General features: G+C 41.3%; 1 protein-coding gene across 8 annotated transcripts in view; it reads left to right on the top strand.

The window, feature by feature from the left end:
- mef2d (myocyte enhancer factor 2d) overlaps window positions 1-12,060 on the top strand; it is a 134,594-nt gene that overhangs the window by 110,567 nt on the left and 11,967 nt on the right. For 6 of the 8 annotated variants that reach the window (XM_060921936.1, XM_060921938.1, XM_060921937.1 and 3 more), the window contains 4 exons: window positions 5,985-6,172; window positions 6,521-6,550; window positions 9,075-9,189; window positions 9,389-9,584. In XM_060921936.1, coding sequence (XP_060777919.1) covers window positions 5,985-6,172; window positions 6,521-6,550; window positions 9,075-9,189; window positions 9,389-9,584 — 529 coding nt within the window. The remainder of the gene's footprint in view (window positions 1-5,984; window positions 6,173-6,520; window positions 6,551-9,074; window positions 9,190-9,388; window positions 9,585-12,060) is intronic. The other 2 variants (XM_060921934.1, XM_060921939.1) reach the window with 1 other exon arrangement.

The following is a 12,060-nucleotide window of genomic DNA, read 5'->3' as shown; positions in this document are numbered from 1 at the left end:
CATTATATTGCACATTGTCCGGTATTGCTTATTGTTAAGCTAGGCTAACAGTAGTGTTTGCGTATTTTTAGCCAATATTTTGCGACCATGGTCAATTTAGATCGAACTTTTGATAGAATCTACGGCCAGTCATTTTGCCCCGCCTCCGCCTCGCGCTCCGTCCGGTGCGGTAGTGATGTCCCGTTGCTCGCGCGCCGCAGCAGAGACCCGCGCGACCTTCAGCCGGTGCAGTCGCTGTTCTTTTACCACCGCCGTTATTCTCATCTTTCCGGTGTGTTCTTGATTTTTCCATTGTGTCCTATTTCGCCATATCAAATACCCAAAATGCATCATATTATTCATATTTAAGTGAATAATCAATTCAGTCATCATAACTTGGCATTTTTAACCCAAGCAATTAAAAAGAGGAAATTTATTCAATATTTTCACTCCTCTGTGAAGGAGGGGCTTTAATTCTTCATGATGGAGTTATTTTATATGGAAATCAGTTTTACAAAAGCTTTTGAATTGTAATAAAAAAAAGTTCCACAGTGGAGGCCAGATAAAGCAAGATACTATCTTTATTCTGATTAAACATGACAAAAGAAACATTGTTTGATAAATGCAAAAAAAAAAAGTAAAATTAGAAAAAAAAATTTTGACCATAATGTTCCAAATGAGAGAGCAGTTTCTGAGACAGACCCATATATAATGTAATATATGTGTATGTATGTATATATATGTGTGTGTGTGTGTGTATATACACACATACATACATACATACATACATACATACATACATACATACTGGGTGCGATTTGCTGGGGGGGGGATCATCCCCCCCCTCTGGTTTTTATCTCTGCTGAAAAAAAATCCTCGGGGACAACCCCGTCAATAAAACAAACAAACCAAAAAAAAAAGTTGACATGACAGGCATGTTGTGACACGGTTTTCTATGGTCTACATTGCACTCACTTTCAAAATGACCCGAAGTGGCAGCTTTGATGTTCACGAACGTCCCCAGCAAATAGATACATTGTAGATAATAACAATATCTTTGCGTTCTATGCAGGGATGCAAACAGCGCGCCTTTTGGCGGATGCTGCCTTTTTCACGGCCGTTTTTTTTTTTTTTTTAATGGGGGGACGTTGGAGTGTCTGATTATAATTTCAAAGTAAATTCTGTATTAAAATTACTAAATAAGCAACTCCGTTACAGTCCATGAAACAGGAAGTATAAGGATGAGAAAAAAACAGTTTAAATCGGAAAGCTGCGCACAATGTGAACTGCGCCATCAGAGCAAACTGTTCATTTAGTATTCATGTATTTTAGTGATTTTCGAGTCACTGTCCATTTAATCCGGAGGGAGAGAAACATCACAGCAACGCGACAAGCAATGCGAACTTTGTTGTGTTAGTGTTCGTGTATTTAGTCAGAGAGATAGGAAGATGAATTTACTATTTCTGGTTTAGTGTTCGTTTTCATTTAGTGTTATTCATTTGATATCATCGGATGTTATTGAGCTGTTAGCCTATTGTTACCTTAATTTTGTGATGTCATGATTAAAAAAAAAAAATCCCCTCTTCTGTTTTTTTGACAAATTGCACCCTGCATATATATATATATTTTTTTTTTTGGGGGGGGGTTAGCACCATCTGATTTATACAACATGCCTACCACTTTAAAGGTGCACATTGTTTTTTGTTATTGTGATACAAACTATAATTAAGATGGAGGGGGGACAGAAATCTGGAGTGTGCATAGGTATTCACACCCCAAAGTCAATACTTTTGTCGAGCCACCTTTTGCTGCAATTACAGCTGCAAGTCTCTTGGAGTATGTCTCTATTAGCTTAGCACATCTAGCCACTGGGATTTTTGCCCATTCCTCAAAGCAAAACTGCTCCAACTCCTTCAATTTGGACAACAGGACAAACACCAAGGGGGATGAATACTTTTGCAAGACACTGTGTGTGTGTGTGTGTGTGTGTGTGTGTGTGTGTGTGTGTGTGTATATATATATATATATATATACACACACACACACACACACACACACACACAGGCACCCTAGCTTACATACATACTTATTTAGATAGAATTTTAGTCCTATGCCAACTAATGAAAGCAGGTATTTTGGGATACTAGAGCTCCAGGTCTCCTGATGTTGAAGTTTGTTCACTGGCTCTGCCGTTTGCACCAGTGTTGCAGACCTGTGTGCTGTACGTTTCCACCAAACTACACTGACATAGCTATTCAACAAATGGCATCCGTAATGTCATATGCTTCGTGTAATACTGTTGTTGCTGATGCCTTGTGAGTAGGCAGTATGATGGGACATGGGAATACCAAACAGCAAAATCTCCTTCCAGTTTTGATCCCTAGGTAATTCATTAACTTGTTTTAAATGATCTCGGCCAATATTTAACCAGTTTTGTTGTACAACTTATTTTATTACACATTTAAGTGTTTTCTCTCATCTCTGTCCCACTGCTGTTTTGTTCACTTCACTTGTTAAACATTGTTCCACATTCTAACTCGACAATCTCAGACTGTCTTGGTGCCAAAATTGCTGGTCAGTTATCTGGTACTTTCCATGATTCTGTGGTATGCAACATGTTTATAGGCATTCTCTGTGGAAGACGTGTCCATAGAAGCCGGTCTTGCATGTTTTACACGTCTCACAGAGGTTCATGGCTCTGTAGCATCCCATTAAAGGGCTGATGACACGTTTTTGACATCTTTGGCGATGTTTTATAACATAAAAAGTAATTCCCGATGATCCATATATTAATTCACGAAGGCGCCTATTTTATAAGTTATGATAAAAAACGCGGCTATTTGGGCAAATTTGACGGGGCTGCAGCACCCAGGAGACGAATGAGGAGGAGGGGCTATATGACGTCAGCGAAAGGATCTTCCTCCTCACTTACCAGTTTGTTGTTGATGCGGCAGGTGTTCAGTTTATCATTATTAGTATTCTTATACATTATTTTATATATATATATATGTATGTATATATGTATATATATATATTTTAGTTATTATGCCTTCGCGTTGTGTTGCCGGCTTTTGCTCCAAAACCCACAAGGATGGGGTAAGTTTATTCAAGTTTCCCAGAGATCCCGAGCTGCATGCGAAGTGGATGAAGCAAGTCAGGCGCACTCGTGACAAGTGGGAGCCCTCACCAACATCTGTCCTGTGCTCTGAACACTTCGATTTGGATTGTTTTGACACCCTTCCCAGCTTAAAAGAATCTCTTGGGTGTTCAGTTCAGCACAAACGTGTGTTGCTACCATCAGCAGTGCCTACAGTATTCTGGAGGGGGTCTACTAGTAGCTATGCCGGATCCAGCAGTCGCCTGGGACAAGGCGACTCCTCCAAAGACAGTCCTCCTGTCAGAACATGTGTTGAGAAACGACATAAGATAAAGGTGCGTAGAGCTATAGAGTGCTCCGACATGATGCTAAAAATAGTAACACTGCGGTCTGCGTGGCCATCTTGGAAGTCACTCGCTCCAGAGCGCTCACAGAGTACACATCATAGAGTACACATTCATGATAATCATAAATGTAATCATAAAGTCGGCGTGATATCAGTCATGTATTTGCTTGTGAAAGCTTGCGGCTTTCATGTAACTGCCGCCTAGCAACGAGAGGCAAAGGGTAAAGAGGGTAGGCTATCATAGATTCTATTCGGAAGAGATCAACACATGATTGCTTAAAAATTAGGTATTTTAACAATTTGCATCTGTTTTGTGATTATCGTGACGCTTGTGTGTTATATAGAACTGTATGTCTTATCAGCACATCGAGGATCTTCCACCGGAGGCTTTAGCAAGTACTCGTAGCAACACTACACTTTACCCTTTGCCATGCGTTGTTAGGGAACGGTAGCAAGTACCCCGATGACCGACTTCAAGAATATGTAGAAAAAATGTAGAAATTATACTTTCCAAAAGTCATTTGAGCTTAGTGTATTGCATTTCCATTTATATTGTAGGTTCTTGCTGATGTTTTTGCGGAGTATGACGCAGCTGCTGAATCAGAAGCTGCAGAGTTTGTATGTACTAGTTGTGAACATTCACATTATTATCAATCTCATTTATTTAAAATCAGATAAAATCATGCCATCATGATCACTGCTTAAAGTACCAGTATTTGGTTGTTCTTTTGTTCAGAGGAAGAGCTAGCACTAGAGTGTTCACCGGCATTTTCATGCGCCATTTCCATTGAGTAGAACAGCCAGTGAACCGCAGCGTGTTCTTCCGCTGACGTCACAGCATGGCTGTGAGCCACGGACCCAGTTTTCTTGCGCTGCGCAATTAAAAGTTGGATATTCGCGTAACAACAGCTTCTTTTCACGTAATTATAACAGAAATCTAACATGTTTGCCATGTTGTATAGTTTATTTAAGAAATTGCATAGAGTCATGTTCGTGTCATCAGCACTTTAAACCAGGGCTTTGAACCGGTTCAAGGAACGAAAACCGGGAACTTTTTCTATTTCACATGGAACAGAAACGAAACCAGAAACTTTATTATTTTTTATGTTCCGGAACAGAAACGCTTATTAAAAATAATGGTAACCGGTTAATACCGGTTTTTATTTCGTTCCTCAAAGTTTCCGTAGCCTACAAATAAAAAAGTCATTCTTCTCCTGCGCAAGTTTCTATGACCCGCTGGGGTTCACTTCCTGTGTGACGTTCGCTGACTGAATGGAGAGAGCGGGAGGGTGGACTACTATCACGTCTCCACATCTTAAATAAGAGGTAAATATTGCAGTCTATCGTTATTCAAAAACGTCAATTTCAAACACGATATCAATATATTTGTCCACGTTAATGAGAGGCTCGCGAACATTAAATGACGTGGTTAACCTCTGTTAGCCTATCAATGCATAGGGCCTGACTAGCCTTTGGTAACACACTAAACGAATTATCTTTCATTTTTGGCACTTTTTCTGTTTGTGTAGATGGGAAGACATACTGAGAATCCAAATCGCCAACATTTGAAATAATAATTGTTTTGAATTATTTCTTGTCTTATTTAATGAAGGCTGTAATAGAATTAGCCTACATTTGGCTTAAGCTGGATGAGACAGAGACATAATTTTCTAGCCATTTGTTAAACAGCTGACAGGGAACGTAATTAACCGTTCCGGGAACGAAATTTTGTTGTTCTAACCGGTTCAGGAACGTCTATTTAATGGTGGGACCCAAAACCGGAAACGTTAAAATTCCGTTTCTGTTCGGAACGAACCAATAGGAAAAAAATTCTGGTTCAAAGCCCTGGTTTAAACACAGTCAGGTGGGAATAGTTACTTTTCCGTTATGAAAGACTGAGTGATGATGGAAGTTTGTCTATCTCGTGTTGTTTTTACCTCGTACAATAGCGGGTTTCGTATGTGAAAGGGGCTATAGTGTTACTAATGGAGAGTCTGACAGCCACAGCAAAGCCCCATCTGTGTCATTCTGTATGTGCCCCTGTTCCACTGCTTGTCCATTGGCAACACTGCCCTCTAGTACAGTTTGAATCAAAGTCCCAGTTTTACATACTCCTGTCTTTCATTTGTCTCCTGCAGTGTTTCGTGTGGCTGCTAGATTTTCACTTTGGACTTTTCCTTTTCACACATGCAGCTCTCACAGTGCTGCACCACATGGGCACAGACTAAACACCAGTTACCAGTAATTTCCCCCTTTAATTTATTCCTAATCGGGTTAGAGCTTGTAAACAGGGGATTACATTTGCAACACAGAGCAAGTGTTGTTACAAAATGCAAATAACATGGTGGGATAAACTATAACAGGCTTAGTCTGACTTTCTTCCTGCTCTGCAAATATTCAACCACTGTTTTTTTTTTTTTTCCTGGTAGGACATGAAACCACTGGAAAAGTGTCACCATGATCGTGTGTGTGCGTGCGTCAAGCAAATTTTTAAAGTGTTTTTTCCAGCGTGTTTTTTGTATATATACACCCATGACGCGTTTGTCTCCCCTCTTTCTATAGCTAACGGCTACATCAGTGCCAGGGCCTCCCCAGGCCTCCTCTCTGTCTCCACTGTCTCAAACGGTAATAGCATGGGGAAAGTAGTCCCAGCCAAATCCCCCCCTCCATCCAGCCCTCAGATGGTGAGCAGTCGTAAGCCGGACCTCCGCGTCATCACCTCTCAAAGCAGCAAGAGCCTCATACAGCTGGTGAGAACTAGAACGCATCTATACACACACGCGCACACAGCACATACAGGCCATATTACACATTCAGAACCTCTAAGCAAGCAGTTGTCAGGCAGTGGTTAAAACACCATAACTTGATATAAAATAATAAGTCCGTAGTAAACATTTGATAAGATTGGAAAAAGTAAAGCCCATGCAGCAAATTTAAGACGGATCAGCTGAGAGAAAGCCTGAATTAAGCAGGCTTACAGCAGTTACGTCTGAAGTTTTGCCCAAATCATTAGCACGTTTTTGGGATCTGTTAATACTTCCTTTCCCTTTGGAGTTGTAATCCCCATTTTTCTGTCCATTCAACCTCACCCCTTGCAGACAGATGAGGAGCTGGAGTTGGTGACTGAGGTGAATACAATTCACTTTTGTTCAGTTATTAATGGATGTAGTGCAGTGATTGTTTGGTGCTTTTTACTTTGTGTTTGCCTGACTGTGTTTGACTACACACAGACACAATCTTGCTTTAGGTTGCATGTTCAGTGACTGATTTTAGTTTTACTTCCTGTTTACACTTTGCTTTTAAATGCGTCATGGGTGATCAGATCACAAGTGGACAGCTGAGACACATCGCTGTTTACACCGGTGTCTATCATGTCCGTCATGTCTAAAAGGTGTCCATCTGACCACTTGTACGCAATAACGAAATCTGAACATGTCACTTTTCCTGTTACGTGCTTGTCAGGGACACATCAGGACGCATTAGCGTTTACACTACATGTGGTCAAATCCGTCCCAGGCTACCTCAGCAAGTGGTTTGAGTGAATGCGTCTTGGTGGTCATTTACCCTTGTATTTAGCGCTCTCCACTTGTGATCCGATCACCCAAGATGCATTTTAAAACCAAGTGTAAACAAGGTCATTCAGGATTGATACAAGTTGAGAGTTTTTTTTTTTTTTAAACACAGTGGTGGAAATGATTAAGTCAGGGCTTTTCAAAGTGTGGGGCACGCTTCCCCTAGGGGGCGCCAGAGTTCTTCAGGGGGGCGCAACGTGAGGAAAAATAAACCAGAATAAGTTACTATTGCGGACATTTAGCGAACTTCAGCTAAAATGGATTGATTTTTAGTACCTAAAGCTACAGTGAGTGAGGAGACAGAGTCTGGGCCAAGCAAAAAAAGAAGGAAGTCTGACCACGATTATTTAAAGTTTGGATTTTCATGGACTGGATCTGAAGATGCTCCACTGCCACAGTGTGTTGTCTGCCAAGAGGTGCTAGCTAACGATGCTATGAGATGTTTAAAATGTGTAAAACAAGATGTTTTTAAAAAAAAAAAAAGCACAGATGTTTAAAATGTGTAAAAAAAAAAAGGTTTTAAAAAAGCTCATGTTTTAAATGTGTAAAAAAAAGATGTTTTCAAAAAGCACAAATGTTTAAAATGTGTAAAAGAAAAAAATAAAAATGTGTACAACAATCCATCTCATTATCTCTAGCCGCTTTATCCTTCTACAGGGTCGCAGGCAAGCTGGAGCCTATCCCAGCTGACTATGGGCGAAAGGCGGGGTACACCCTGGACAAGTCGCCAGGTCATCACAGGGCTGCACATAGACACAGACAACCATTCACACTCACATTCACACCTACGGTCAATTTAGAGTCACCAGTTAACCTAACCTGCATGTCTTTGGACTGTGGGGGAAACCGGAGCACCCGGAGGAAACCCACGCGGACACGGGGAGAACATGCAAACTCCGCACAGAAAGGCCCTCGCCGGCCCCGGGGCTCGAACCCAGGACCTTCTTGCTGTGAGGCGACAGCGCTAACCACTACACCATCGTGCCGCCCCTGTACAACAACCATTTTTTTTAAAAATACGAATGGAACATAAGTATAGCAACAACAAAAATTGTAAGGGGGGGCGCTGTTGTTTATTTGCTCTCTGAGGGGGGGGCTGACTCTCCCACACTTTGAAAACCCCTGGATTAAGTGATCCTTGTGAAACCTGTTGAATATAGATTCAGCACTCCAAATAACAATATGATGCTAACTTCATATATTGTGTGCTTACACAAGTGCACATACATGTGTCGGTCCCTGAGTCAGAAATGCATCACCAGTGACGGAAAGCAACCAAGTATAACTCATCCCTGGGGAGTTTCCTTTCTCTCACTCCCTATTCTCTGTGTGTGTGAGTAGGCATGCAGAGCTAACATGTCAGGCTGTGTGATTTGTCTAGTAAGATTGTCTAAACTCGGTCACATAGCCCTTCACAGAAGTGAAAAGTATGTTTGGTTTTGTTTTTTAAGAGCGATTTACAGTCCTAGTCATACACCGATAACCCTGCTTCAAACAAAATGGCAATAAAAGTACTCTTAACCCCCAAACAAAACCAGAACTGTACATCATCCTGATGAGTCACACAGCCATGTTTCTGCTGAAGCCTCCATAGACGTGGCCTGTTCAGAGTGCACTGCATGTGTTTTTGAATCTGCATGATTCAGAGTGACCTTCAGTTTAGCCTTAATCATTGTTGTGCTGAGAGAGGGACTGAGTGAGCGAGCGAACCAGCAAGCAAGCAAGCAAACTGCTTTCTCCAGACTGCATCAACAGAGGGTTTCTTCTGATCGAGCAGAACTGGAAACTTCCAGAAACCAAACCCTAGAGAAATGTTCTTATGCCGAACCACAATAAGAAATGCATTAATATCAAAACGGCTGTTTCCAATCCGAGTGGGTAATTATTCAAAACAAGATAAAATGTTATTAAAGGATATCGTGATTCCTGTGATGGCTTGAAAAAGTGTAATGTGGCTGTTTGATCACGATTGCAGTAATTGTATCGTGATGTTACTCAGCCCTGTAGAGTGCGCGTGTGCTCCGTGATTCTTCTCGTCCTGTGTGCTGAGGTTAAACCCTCCATCTCACTCCTTCCCCAGAATGCTCAGCGGTTAGGTGCCTCCCAGGTGACCCAGCCTCTGACTACTCCAGTGGTTTCCGTGGCAACGCCCAGTCTCCTGACCCCATTCTCTATGCCAACTGCCTACAACACAGGTAAGAAGGTTACAGCATGGAAACATGATGGCATGAAGCAGGAGAAAAATAACAGCTCAAGCACACTGCAATAAAGCAGGACATCAGAATTTCCTGCACAGTTTAGAAAGTTGATGAACGTGCAAAGCATGAGACGATCTCCAAAATCTCCCTTAACTTACATCTTTTCTCTCCCCCCCCCCCCCCCCCTTATCTATAGAGTATCAGCTGACGAGTGCCGATCTCACGGCCCTTCAGGCTTTCACACCGCAGGGTGCACTGTTGCCGAGTAACGTGACCACTTGGCAACAGCAGCAGCCATCAGTATCACAGCAACCGCAGCAGCAGCCGTCCATATCCCAACAACAGCAGCAGCAACCACAACAGATCAGTCTGGCCTCACTCAGTAACCTTGTGTAAGTTGTGCATGGACAGACCCACGTTTCACATGCGCACATGAATGTGGGTTTACGTGCTAACGTACAGCTGCACAGACCTAACATCTGACCGCACATTAGCTCATTAGTTTCTTTTCCTGCTCAGTCAAGCAACTTTTTTGCACAATGGTTGACTTCTAATATGGTTTACTTCTAACATGACTTGCTGTCTCGTTCGTCAGCGTGTTTATATGCTCGATTGCTCTTTACCATTAGTTCTGTGTAGTGCAGCTTGGCTGGTGTATAGATTATGATATTTCTGATTGTTTTGGATTAGATTTAGATATTTTTAAATTTGGCTACATGTAGGGCGGCACAGCGTACACTATATGGCCAAAGGTTTGTGGACACCTGATCATCAAACTCCTAAGTGCTTATTGAAACATCTCGTTCCAGATTTCATCCCTCCTTTGCGCTTGTAATATCTTCCACTCTTTGGGCCTCTTAGTTTCAGTGAAGGGAATTTTGTAATACTATAGCATATAAAGTCATGCTATACAAGTTTGTGCCTCTAATTTTGTGGCAACCATTTAGGGAAGACCGACATATGGCTGTGATGGCCAGGTGTCCATTTCCCTTTAACCATAAAATGTATCACTTATTAATAATGATTGTAATATTGACTTGTGGAATATTAATATCGCTGAACCTTTTGATGCTAAAAATTAGGAATGTACAAATTAAAAAAAATATTTTATCACATGCTTTGAACATTAAAGGAACAGTCCACCGTACTTCCATAATGAAATATGCTCTTATCTGAATTGAGACGAGCTGCTCCGTACCTCTCCGAGCTTTGCGCGACCTCCCAGTCAGTCAGACGCGCTGTCACTCCTGTTAGCAATGTAGCTAGGCTCAGCATGGCCAATGGTATTTTTTGGGGCTGTAGTTAGATGCGACCAAACTCTTCCGCGTTTTTCCTGTTTACATAGGTTCATATGACCAGTGACATGAAACAAGTTCAGTTACACAAATTGAAACGTAGCGATTTTCTATGCTATGGAAAGTCCGCACTATAATGACAGGCGTACTAACACCTTCTGCGCGCTTCGACAGCGCATTGATACGGAGCTCAGATATCAGTGCACTGCCGAAGCGCGCAGAAGGTGTTAGTACGCCTGTCATTATAGTGCAGACTTTCCATAGCATAGAAAATCGCTACGTGTCAATTTGTGTAACTGAACTTGTTTCATATCACTGGTCATATAAACCTGTGTAAACAGGAAAAACGCGGAAGAGTTTGGTCGCATCTAACTACAGCCCCAAAAAATACCATTGGCCATACTGAGCCTAGCTACATTGCTAACAGGAGTGACAGCGCGTCTGACTGACTGGGAGGTCGCGCAAAGCTCGGAGAGGTACGGAGCAGCTCGTCTCAATTCAGATAAGAGCATATTTCATTATGGAAGTATGGTGGACTGTTCCTTTAAGCACATTCGCAGAGGTTGTAGATCTGTCTTCTGTGGGTCTTGATATTGTGACTTTTTGGCTTGCTGTAAAAATACATTTGATCAAATTAATGCAGTCTAAGTCAATATGTGATGGGTTTGTCTGTTTTAAGGCTTATTGCAGCGTGTAGCAATATTGTGCAGTCCGAATGGGAGTAGTTATGGGACAATAAAAGAATTATCAATTAGGATACTAGAATTATAGTATTACAATAATTAATGAAATGATTACATACGCCAACCGTTCTGAATGCCTTCTCTGATCATAGACTATTGTCGTGAGTGGCTACCTATATGAGAGATTTGTCAGTGAGATTTGTGGCACTGAACTGGCTATGCGATAGACACACAGATGAGCACATCATTTGGTTGTATTTCCTGCTTCAGAAAGAACAGTTATGAAGCATGTGTAGTGTCTTCTACCTCTAATCTGATACACTTACTTACGTACTGCACATTTTGCACTTGCACGTGTTCGGTTCCAGGGTAAGAGTCAACCTTTTAAAGTAGTTACCCCAGTTTTTCTTTCCTGGACTGTAACTACATGTCATGTGACAAAATGCAGTATGATCAAATGTAAGATTTTAGAAAGTTATTTATTTGATTTATTCATGTAATACAGTACCAATCAAAAGTTTGGACACCCCTACTCATTCATAGGTTTTTCTGTATTTTGACCATTTTTTACACTGGAGAACAATACTGAAGACATCAAAACTAATGAAAAAAAAATTATACACATAAAACACAGTTGCGTGAAGATATGAAGTTTATCTTCAAGTGGTGAACATGTATATCACGAGTGACATATTTTCAACACAAGAAGATAAACTTCATATCTTTGTGCCACTGTGTAATATTCCTTATATTATATGGACACATCCACACAAAAAATATGCAAGTTAATCAAAAGAATATTAATTTTGAACCGCTTCACCATTTTGACAACGTGTGTCTAGTTAGTGGGAAAACACTGGGAGTGACGTCATCGGCATGAAATATCAGAA

Source organism: Neoarius graeffei, chromosome 5 (genome assembly GCF_027579695.1).
Source record: "Neoarius graeffei isolate fNeoGra1 chromosome 5, fNeoGra1.pri, whole genome shotgun sequence".
Classification (NCBI taxonomy): domain Eukaryota; kingdom Metazoa; phylum Chordata; class Actinopteri; order Siluriformes; family Ariidae; genus Neoarius; species Neoarius graeffei.
This window is presented reverse-complemented; position numbering and strand designations above follow the sequence as displayed.